The sequence below is a fragment of the Halyomorpha halys genome, unplaced genomic scaffold (assembly GCF_000696795.3).
Source record: "Halyomorpha halys isolate HHAL.00 unplaced genomic scaffold, Hhal_1.1 Scaffold1041.1, whole genome shotgun sequence".
Taxonomy (NCBI): domain Eukaryota; kingdom Metazoa; phylum Arthropoda; class Insecta; order Hemiptera; family Pentatomidae; genus Halyomorpha; species Halyomorpha halys.
In genome coordinates, this window is record NW_027106832.1 from 307,505 (window position 1) to 319,584 (window position 12,080).

General features: G+C 31.1%; 1 protein-coding gene across 1 annotated transcript in view; it reads right to left on the minus strand.

Annotated features, from left to right (window-relative positions):
* LOC106688030 (uncharacterized) overlaps window positions 1-6,290 on the minus strand; it is a 63,477-nt gene extending 57,187 nt beyond the window's left edge. The window contains exon 1 of the mRNA XM_014432289.2: window positions 6,115-6,290. Coding sequence (XP_014287775.1) covers window positions 6,115-6,222 — 108 coding nt within the window. The 5' untranslated portion in view covers window positions 6,223-6,290. The remainder of the gene's footprint in view (window positions 1-6,114) is intronic.
* Between the last annotated feature and the right edge of the window lie 5,790 nt (window positions 6,291-12,080).

The window sequence follows — 12,080 nt, forward strand, 5'->3', positions numbered from 1 at the left end:
AATTATATTTTTTTAGCTGTTTTTATGAATTCAACTCTAACCAATGATTTAATCCTTAAATTACTCCTCTTTGCATATATATGTATGTATATATATATGCATATCCTTGGTTGACATTCTACCGCAGGATTTACTCCATAAGGAGGAAGCTGCTCTAACCCGCTTGGGAATAGGCCGCACTGTCCTCAGGTACCCTCACCTGATCAGAAAACTCCCACCTCCAACATGCCAATATTGTTAGTCCGTTCTCAAGGTCAAAAATATTTTAGAAGAATGCTCTCATCAACAATAAGCAGAATAGGACTGACCCCAAATATATCTGAAGCTCTCACAGATGGGGAAACTTAAGTCACATTCGTGTTTAAATTTATAAAAACGCTTCGCCTCTTTTGTAAATAATAACTCTTCTTCAATTTTAAATTTTAATTTTTAAGTGGGAATCATGTAAATGTGTGCGTGAGTGAATGCCTGCGTGTGTCTAAACTTTATAATTATAACAAACCATAGGCGTTGATGACCAAAAGGTTTCACGCCTTTAAACAATACAGATAGATATTATACTCAGTTAGATATATTTTAAACTGGTTTAAGCATTATTTAACTGTGTGTAAAGTTATTATTTTCCATCTGCAGTGTTTATTCAGTTCTATAGGTGTTCCTCAAGGTTCAATTCTTATACCCTTTCTTTATAAAATGTTTATTAAGAATATTCTATTACATTTAACACCTTATTTTGTTTCTCCCTTTTCTGATGATTGGAGAATATATAATATATATTTTTAATCACTGAGCTATTATTTTTTCTGTAGTATAAATATTTCAAATCAAGTTTCAAAAATCGTTAAAAAATTTGAATTTAATGCGTTTGTTTATTTCCCCTTCTTAATTTACAATACTAAAATATTTCAAATCAAGTTTCAAAAATCGTTAAAAAATTTGAATTTAATGCGTTTGTTTATTTCCCCTTCTTAATTTACAATACTAAAATATTTCAAATCAAGTTTCTTATGTTATTAATCGTTCAAAAAGTTTCTATTTATACTTCATGTATATTTCTTGAGTTTCATTCAGTTTTGATTTATGTATGAAATTATTTTTATCGTTTTAAGTACTTTTATGTTTTAAATTAAGATATTTATTTAATTTATGCATATGTTGATTTATTTTTTTAAGGTTACTTTTTATTTTTGTTTTTATTCATTTTTTCTTAGTTTCATCATATCTTTTGCCATAGTTTCAGTTTCGCTATATCTTTTGATCATTTATTAGTTACATTCAGTACGAATTATGTCATTATATTAGGATTCTTGAACTTTTGTTATATGAAATAAAACAAAAATTATCAAATCATTCGAAATTCAAATTAAAAACAGAAACTACTGTTATTATTTTTAAAACAATTTCCAGGCCTTGGCCGTGAAGTCTTGGGAAGGGCATTCTTTACGAAAAGGAAAAAATTATAATCTTTTCAAAATAACGTCCTAAGAATCGCAATGGATGCTCCTTGGTTTATAAGAAATAGCCAACTGCATCGGGAATTGCAAATGGAGTCAGTGGAGTATTACATCAAAAAAACGATTCATGAAGTTCCACTCCCAGTTACCGACAGTTAAAGGAGCAGTCACCTACAACTTGGGAAACCCAACCACAACCCGAAGACTGAAGCACAGGCTGCTGCAGAACATCCTGTTATAAATTCTATATTATCAGTTCTGTAATTGACATAACTTCTATTTTATTTATTTTCTCTTCGTCCTTTTTTCATATTAACTTGGTTTTTTTTTCCATTAGAGGGCAATTGTTTGTTTTGTTAAGTCTAAGAATGTCGAAAATTATTTTATTAACTTAACTTTTCTCTCTTATCAAGGATTATTATTTTTATCTATTCATTTTATCATATATTTTTTTAAATTATAACGTTGTATCTAGTTAGGAGTATCTTTTGTACGTGACTATACCACCCCATAATCAACTGTTAAAAATTTGAATGTCAAGAAGTGCAAAATATTTGCTAAATTTTCCTGATTTTTTATTATCAACTGTCCTGAGTTTAATCCTGCGTGTAATCAGGTGTTTCAGGTACACCTATTGATTATATTGTAAATAAAATATCACGCTTCAGCCGTTGTAAAAAAAATACCAATAACCAATTCTTGGTTTTATCAATAGAACCATACTAAATTTCAAATATACATCTTCAATTCACCACAAATCAAACTAAAGTTGAAATATACATCCTTTAAAACATGTTCCGTCCAATTCTAGAATATGGATCTGTTATTTGGAACATAAATCAGAAAACCCATATTGAGGCGTTGGGAAGTATGAAACTGCGTTTCCTTCTTATTCTTTGGTTTTAGGAAATAGTTAACTACAAATAATTGGAACTGTTGATCATGAAAAACTTTTAAAGATTTAATTGCGATATGTATTTTGTTCAGTAATTATTCTATAATATTAATCCCATAATGATCGCCATTAATTCCAATGTTGTGACGATTATGTTCCACTTGAACGAAATTATATTTCTAGTTTACTAGGAATACTTCATTATTTTAACTCATGACCAGAGACAGTATTGATTTGTTTCATTTTAGCCTATCTCATCTAAAAAAATTAATCAATTAATTGTTACTTCCACTGTTTGTTGTAAAATAGTATGTTAAATGATACATTTATAAGGAAATATAAATCCTATCCTTGTTTGTTTTCATGAATGTTTATATATTATACATATAAATTGTACTATTTAAAAATACAAAATAATATTATTAGCACAAACTTCAAATGATCCACTTTTTCTTTCAACCATTTATTTTAAAACATCTCCAACGTTTCGGCCCTTAAACCATTCTCAAGGAGACAAACTATAAAATTTGTTTTCATATTATTATTAAATTATTTCCTCACACAATACCAATGTTTTTGAATATGGCTTAATCATTGATGCCATATTACTTAAATTGCGCCTTTTGAAGGATAATTACCCATGTCATATCTTTAAAACCATAATAAATATTAAAATAATATCATAACAGTTCCAAACACTATTTTTAAAATGATAATTCATTTACAATCTTTATAATTTCAATACAAAAACTATTCCACAAAAAAAAAAATAGTCTTTTTTTTAAGCTCATTAACAATATTAACAACAAAACCTACAAATTATAAAGTTTGTAAGTGAATAATCATTTTAAAAATAGTGTTTGAAACTGGTATGATATTCTTTTAATATTTATTTTGGTTTTAAAGATATTACATGGGCAATTACCCTCCAAAAGTGACAATTTAAGGAATATGACATCAATGATTGAGTTTTATTCAAACACATAAGTATTGTATGAGGAAATAATTTAATAATAACATTAAAACAAATTTTATAGGTAGGCTTCTTGAGAATGGCCTAAGGGCCGAAACGTTGGAGATGTTTTAAAATAAATGGTTGAGAGAAAAAGTGGATCATTTGAAGTTTGTGTTAATAATAAAATAAACCACTCTAAGACAATCAGTATAATTGATCTAATTAAATGGTATGTTATGCTAACACTGAGCCAACTGGTAAACGTCCTAGCGGTAGTCCGAAGTGTGGGTGGGAGGATTGCGTTAAGGCTGATCAAGTAGATTTAGGTTTGGACAGGCGACACTGGACGGATGTATGTAGTTAGAAATTGGTGGTATCGACATCCTACCTTCGATTTCGCCTTTATTACGTTATATATTAAATTAAATTCATATACTTGCAGTTTCAATCTGTATGTACACAATTTACGTCTTATTTGTATTATATGAATTGAATAAATAACTTTATTTATATATTACATACATACAAATACACAATACTGACATCCCAGGGAGATTTCCCATGAACTATCGATCCCGTATTGCACTGTTATTATTTAGTTATTACTATTCCACTTTCAAAATGTTCTATAATTCAAAGAGCATTTCAACAAAAATAATTTATTCTAACATTCACTATTTAGAAGATCGATTGTACTCTTGATTTAATATATTGATTGTTTGAGGCTGGTTTATTTATTATCATTTATACAAACTTCAAATGATCCAATTTTTGTCTCAACTATTCATTTTAAAAAATTTCCAATGCTTTGGCCCTTAGGCCATTCTCAAGGAGGCAACCTTAATCATTGATGTCATAATTCCTCATTATTGTCTTTTTTGCAGGCTAATTTTCCATGTCATATAAACTTTATGATTTCAATATAAAAACTATTCCACAAAAATTGTCTTTTCTTAACCTCACTAACAATATTAACAACAAAACCTACCTTTATCTAACCCGTTGAATGTAAGTTCTGTTGTTAATATTGTTAATGATCTATTACACTTTTTTCTGTTAATATATATTCACTTGAATATTACATTATACGGAACACCTCCTTATCAAATTAATCACATTTTAATTACAGTTAGCACGCCTATACATCGTGTCCTTCAAACAAGACTATTTCTATTCTATGTGACTTGGAGGAAGGCAAGGAATAATGGAGAGGGTACGCTTTCAAGCCGAATGACGCCTGAAGGCGGGGCCTATTCATTTCGTAGGCGTGGCAACCGGTACGCCATATTTGACACTTGACAGTTGTTGCCATACTCCGTATGCCAGAAATAACGAGGCAGTAGGTAAAAAAAGTTTTGTTACTCAAAGTTTGCTCACATTTTGTTTTTTTTTAAATTAATGCTGTCTTTTTTTATTGTAACATTAAATATTCTAAAAAATCAGAAGAAATTATTTATTTGTATGAAATTTTATATTTTAATGTTTTCCTTAAAAGAAATTAATTTTTTATTTACAGTTCTTAGAAAACATCAATTGAAAAATTGACCAAGTTAATTCAATTTTATATTCACTCCTAACTTTTCAGAACAGCAATTACATTTTTGGATCCTTAATATTCACATTGAAATAAGTCTGAATAGAACTCAGAAAGAAGCACGAATTTCTCGATTATAGATACACCGAATCATTGGAAATAACATTTACTAAACCTCCTATCCTATTCACATTCATGATTAAATGAACGTTTGTACAGATAATTATATTGATGCGCAAAATCCCTATTAACTTCAACGTAAAGTTGCCTTTAAGGGGCGTGGCCTCGTACAACCCCTTAGCGTCATTTTTGCTTAGAAGGACAGTAGGTTTAGGGCAACCTCCTGATTTAACCATTATAAATTAAGTTTATCAAATTAAATTAAATCTAATTTAAAATACGAATTTCGTTCAATTTTGAAATATGGAATTTTTCCAAAAATATTGACCGCATTAACAATCAGATATTTAAGTTTTTCTTGAAATTTACTCTTTTCCTAAACGTTTTTTGGAAAACTGGCCTGTTTCACTAATGTTGATAACCAATTTGAGAATGACAATTTTTTAAAGTAATGTTTTACCACACTTTTCGCAGTTTGAGGTAGGTTTCCAAATGACCCTGGGAGGATGACTCCCCCCACCACTATCTTGGTCTCGTAATGACGTCCTCGGCTGTATATTTCTTTCATAGAGGACCTAGGAAATTTTTCATGTATATTCAATACATTAAAAGGCGACTGTTGATAGAACAAACAATATATCGATCAACGAGCTCAGAAACTAGGTGTCAAATGGTACTATTGTTTCTTATTAGAATTTTACTCTTCAAATTAAACAAGATTAAACCTCATTAATTAAATCATTTAGTCAATGTTTGACCTAAATAAATCGATACCTATTTGTTTAGTGCTCATAGGATCTTCCAAGAGCTTAAATTAATGTACTTAGGCCAGTGAAGTCTAATTTAATTGAAGGTTAGCAGAATTAACATCTATAAACATTATACATAGTGACGTGCTCTTAATAACAATGGATCATAATCTACAGGTAATAAAAATCTCACAAATAAGTAAAAAAATGCATAAGTTGTTTATTTTAACAGAATAAAACAATTCAATCAAAGCCGTTATTATATTTTTTGACACCGTCCCAAAGCGTACTTTTTGGAAATATGTTTGGATGTAGAATTCAAAAATATTGGTGATGAAATGCTTTTTAAAAAAAAGTCAACTTTGAACCAAAATGGATGCAGTCATTTTTTGTAGCGACACACTGACCTGACTACAGTAGAAGAGATGAGCGGCCAACAGAGCTAGGAACATGTTCACTCTCTGAGCTGGGGTATAAGTGACGCCGTCGCCATGCCAACCTTGGCCACAACACATCTCCGATCGAAATAACACAGTCGCAATTAATTCTATTTCTTTCGCGAAGATGCACCTGTCTGTGTTTGAATAACAAACGAAATTTATCGAAAGACAGAGAGAATAGACAATAAAATAATATGTAGAGAGAATTCACAACGCTTTATTGATATTAAAGCTGCTTCTGTCAATGCGATAAGAACTAGCATTCTTTTATCGCAAATCGTCTTTGACCTCTCTGTCAGTAAAAAAAGATAATTCTCCTAATGAAACTTGAATAGTATAATAAAGAAAAACGGTCAGAATTTTGAAATTTGCTTTATTACCACTATGAATTAAAAAAAAAAAAAACTACTTATGTTGAAGGAATGATATAGTAATTCATGATTATTATTTAATTTTTTTTTTTTTTATCTTTTTTTTCCACTTACCTGATTGATATCAGTGGATTTGAAGTTAATATTAGCCATTTAAAGATGTATTTATTTGTTTTAATTCTATTCATTTGTTTTTAAATGAAACTCATGACATCGTCATAAATCTTTAATTCTATCATCAACAGCTTTATAGGAATTATAGTAAATTAATAATTATTAAGATCATTATTCCATAAACCACTTTCTCCTTTACCCTGAATAAATGATATATTTTAGATTTTATGGCTTTATGAGGAAGAAAAAGTAGTTTCAAATAAATAAACATTTCATAAAAGTTTTATTTCAAATCTCCAGTAATAATTTGTTTACAAAGGTCCAATTTGCATCATTCCGTGCATTTTATGCCCCCTTTTAAGTTCTGTGTGGATTTGTGGTATCGTGTTGAAGTTATTGCAATTTTTATGATTGTCGACAAAAAATCACAAAATTTAAGTGGAAAATTTTGAGCGAAAATGTTTTATTTTATAATTACTATCAAAGCCCATATCGAAAGGTTATTTGGAGTGCGATAAACGAATATTTACTTTATTTGCCCATAAAAAAATATTTTGTCCCAATTTGCTAAGTCAGTCAGTTAAAATTATTTCAATAATATACCGTTATTAAGCCATTATGAGGTAATAACGCACTAATAGATTTGTTTTCAGATGTAGAACAATAAAAACTATAGTCTATTCCATTTAGTGCATCTAAATGGAGACAAAATAATTTGTTTTAAAAATAGTTTTATTGAAAATTACGACTATATATTTATGTTCATACATCCAGTAAATTTAATTTTAGTTTATAATGGAGTGATGCAGGCGTGTAGAGAAACTACCCATTGGTAGCACTCCAATGATGTTTTTACATTAGTAGGTCTCGTGGCCATCTTCTTTTCAGGCGCCTCGGAGGATTGTCGGGAATGGAAAAGGAAGCAAGGCTAGAAACTAGTGGGTTTGGGTGGTTAGGGAATATATAATGGAAGGAATGGGACCTGGTTCAGACATAATAACAAAATCTTCTTTAACAAAATCTCTTATCCTAAATAGTAAGCCCAAAAAATTTTCTTTAAGAAAAAGCAATTCAGATTCGTTTTTAGAGTCCTCAATAACCACCAAATATGGATTCTCATAAAATACAAAAAATATTTTAGCTGGCCCACTTCGCTACGTCTGAATTGTTAAACAAAACCACAGGTTTCTACCAACTAACGTTGTAAAGTGGGGCAAGTAAAATATGTTTTATATTTTATGAAAATTCATATTTAAGGCTTATTGAAGACGCTAAACCTTAAGTTCTGTATTTGAAACTGTTTTTTCTTTCCTATGTAGGTATATCGTCTAAATTTGATTTATATGAAATCGAACTTACGGGTTTCAAAAGACGCTAAGAACGAATGTGACCTGATTTTTTCTAAACAATCTTTTTCGGTTTACTTTACTAGGAGTGACTTTTGGTTTTCGAGATTTTGTACGCACTTTAACTAACTCGATATAATCAATAATTGTTGGTTCTTATTCTACAAAAAACAAAACAAATCGATTGATTTATAATTGATTACATGCAGAGCAAAAGCGGTATGTAATAACATGAAATTTTCTAAACATATGTAAAATTGTATTTTAAGACACTTAAGACGCATTGACAAGAATCTTCGGGCTGGGGTCAAATATTTTTTTGGCCTACTATCACCAAAAATATTTTCCCACGTGCATAGCCTCCTAAATTAGTGCCATTGAAATAGCGTGACAGGGCTTAAACGCTGAATCTCCAAAATAGCTTCCTTTGAAGCTATCTTTAATTTTGTTTGTTTGAAGTAAATAATTTGTGTTATTAGTAATGAAAAATGTAAAAATACTAAATATGAAAAGATTTGATAATTAATTTAAGGAGGTAAGAGGAAAAATACTTTTTCCAGGTTGAAACATTTCTCTGGAAATAAGAGTAGTTATATAGACGTATTGTACATCGTTGGAAAGCAAAAAATAGTATTCAATATAGGAACTCATAGAATATGATGGGGAATGACGAAAAACGCATTTATAAACAAAACGATCTGTTATACATAGAGAGCGCATGTCGACGGAATTTTACTCATGTACCATTATATAGGGTATTATTATATTTTTCGCCTATATTCCCTTCCTTCTTGAATTCCAAAGCGACTGCAAATAAAAAAAAAATATAAATAGGTATTTCGATAATAATTAAGTATTTCCATATTAACACTGTATATATATATATGTATGTAAATAAAAGTAATAACAAAACCGAATATTATTTTTTTTTCAAATACTTGAATATTCATAGAAACGAATATATTAAATTCAAATATTAGAAAAAAAATAGTTTAAAGAAAATTTAGTCTATTAGTTAAATATTTATCAATGCCAGTAAATAAGGAATAATCTGCTCAGATAAGTAAAATTCCAAAAGGCACAATAGTAATTCTGTATTGTTCAATACAACAAATGTTTCAATAACTAAACCAGCCACAAATCATAGAAGACTATTTTAAAATAACTAATAATACAAAAGAAAAATAAATAACTAATATATAAAATATAAACTGTCATCTCAATAAATAATTTATTTTAAATGCAACCAGTTTGTCCTATAGGTAACTATAAATTTAAACACCAACCCGTACTTTTTATATACAAAAACATTACTGGAAATTCTAAAAGCCTATTCGGGACTGTTATGCCTAAGAATTTATCAAGAAGAAAAATTTGTTTCTACTTTTACCTTATCATATTTTTAGAATAAATTATACTTTAGAATGTCCATTGTATTGTAACAAATAAAAAACTACTAACTGTTTAAAAAAAAAAAAAGAAGGAAAATACTGAAATGATAAGATTTTAAAGTTTAAGAACACCAACGTGGCAGTTTATTTGAGAATGATCCAAACAAATCAGATAATTTCTTTACTTATTTTTTATTTATTCATTCACGATCTTTATTTTATCTCAGCTAACTTCTTTATTTTCTGTCTTTTAGTATGTTAAATTTTGTTTCATTACACACTGCACATGCGCTCTATATGTAACAGATCGTTTTGTTTAGAAATGCGTTTTTCGTCATTCCCCATCATATTCTATGACTTCCTATATTGAATATTATTTTTTGCTTTCCAACGATGTACAATACGTCTATATAACTACTCTTATTTCCAGAGAAATGTTTCAACCTGGAAAAAGTATTTTTCCTCTTACCTCCTTAAATTAATTATCAAATCCTTTCATATTTAGTATTTATACATTTTTCATTACTAATAACACAAATTATTTACTTCAAACAAACAAAATTAAAGATAGCTTCAAAGGAAGCTATTTTGGAGATTCAGCGTTTATGCTATTTCAGTGGCACTAATTTAGAAGGCTATGCACGTGGGAAAATATTTTTGGTGATAGTAGGCCAAAACATATTTGACCCCAGCCCTAAGATTCTTGTCAATGCGTCTTAAGTGTCTTAAAAGACAACACGAATTACTTTTCTTTTTTCCACAATAATGCACTTACTAATTCACTTTTTATTTCTGTTTTAGAGGGTTCGGAAAAAAATAAATAAATAAAGCTAGATGAAACACTTTATAGTATTCACATACAATGAGAATGGTATAAAGTGTTTCAACTAGCTTTATTTTTTTTTTTTTCCGATCCCTCTAAAACAGAAAGAAACAGTGAATTTAGTGAGTGGTTTACTGTGAAAAAAGGAAATAAATCGTGTTGGGTATTACCTTGGTATTTGGTATTTTAAGGTTACCTGTGGTGTTTATTGTTATTTATGAAATATCCATTCAGGATGGTGCTATTTTTAAATCCGTAGGTGAGGGGACTCTTAACTAGCTTTATTGTCGATCCCTCTAAAACAGAAAGAAACAATGAATTAGTGAGTGCAAAATTATATAATTCATTGTTTCTTTTTATCATTTAGAGAGATCGGAAAAACAATAAAATATAATAAAAGATAAAGCTAGTATTTTACAGCAGTTCAAGCGTGTTATATCTTATTCCTTCTTCTCTTTTTTGACATTTTGCTTTCGCCAATACTTAACTGGTGCCGAAACCCGGGACTTTAAATACCGGAGTAATATTTACTTTAAAGAACATTTTTTTTAACGTTGGTTTCTCAGCTTTCAATTTTATTTTTCTATTCTCTTATTTTTTAAAAAATAATGGCTGCCAATAGTATCGTCAGACAAGCGGTCATGAACTTGGAAGCTTTAAATCAAAATGGGGTTCAAAACCCACCATCCAGAGAGGTGACTCCTTCACCCCCGGAGCTTGCCCCACTACCGGAAGTTTCTCTGGCGGGAGCCCACGCCAAAACACTTGAATGGGTAAAAGTACGCAGAGCAATTGCCCAAGACTTCAGGAAGGCCGTTTCTGACCTCGAACGATTTACCGGGGAAACAGGAGGATTGAGCCACTTCATAAAAGGGGGTGACCGACTAATAAGCCGAACTGAAGCAGAGTCTATCGAAAGTCTACTCGATAGTGAAGATGCGGAGGCTTTAAAAGCAGCGGTCGTCTGCAGAGTGAAGAGGAGCATCCTAAGTCAGATTCAGGCTGACGAAGAGACCCCTTGGAGAGTTATGAAGGAAAGATTAAAGAAGGTGTTTGGAGGAGGACGGTGGGCCCCAAAGGAAGACATATTTATGATGATCCGAGAGACAAAGAAACCGAAACAGTCTAGTGGGCAATATGCCTCGGAACTCCTGGCACGCTTTAACAGAATTCAAGATAACTGAGCGAAATGATGGAAATAATTCAGGTACAGGGCCGGCTGCAATTCTTATCCCTGGTATTAAAGATACAGTTGGCAAAGGAGCTAGGGAAGAAGGAAGGATTTCCGAGAGAGCGCTCGTTTGTGGAAATAGCCCAAGACCTCATAGAAGCAAGCGCTAGAGAGGTAGAGGCCCGAATGGAAATAGAAGAACCAGGGTGGACACGGATAGAATACCAACGGCCAAGAAAAATGCCCAACCATTGGAGGAGGAGAGAACACGGAAATGGTAGAAGAGAGAGAGAGAGGTATGGAAGATATATACCAAGAAAATAGAAGAAGCCTAATTAAACCCAAAAACAATAGTCGGCGGGATGACCGCAAGTGTCACGGATGTGGTAAAATTGGACATTTTAGTGGCACATAACCCGCGCTCGAGGTGCTTTGAATGTGGAAATGAGGGGCACATAGCCAAACAGTGCCCATATTTGTACTGAAGAAGAGATATGGGCCGGGGCGAACCAATGGAGATCAACGCCCAACAGATATGGAGAAGCCACCGTAGGTTCAGTAGATCTTCAGACGAATCTACGCAAGCATCAGGAGCATCAGAGACCGAAGAGGAAGTCGAGGAGCCAAGGAACCGAGGTAGTCTAGAGGAGAAGGTAGAAAAAAGAGGATGGAAGCGAGGGAATGAAGGAGAATGGAGACGAGGGAGTGGAGAGAGGA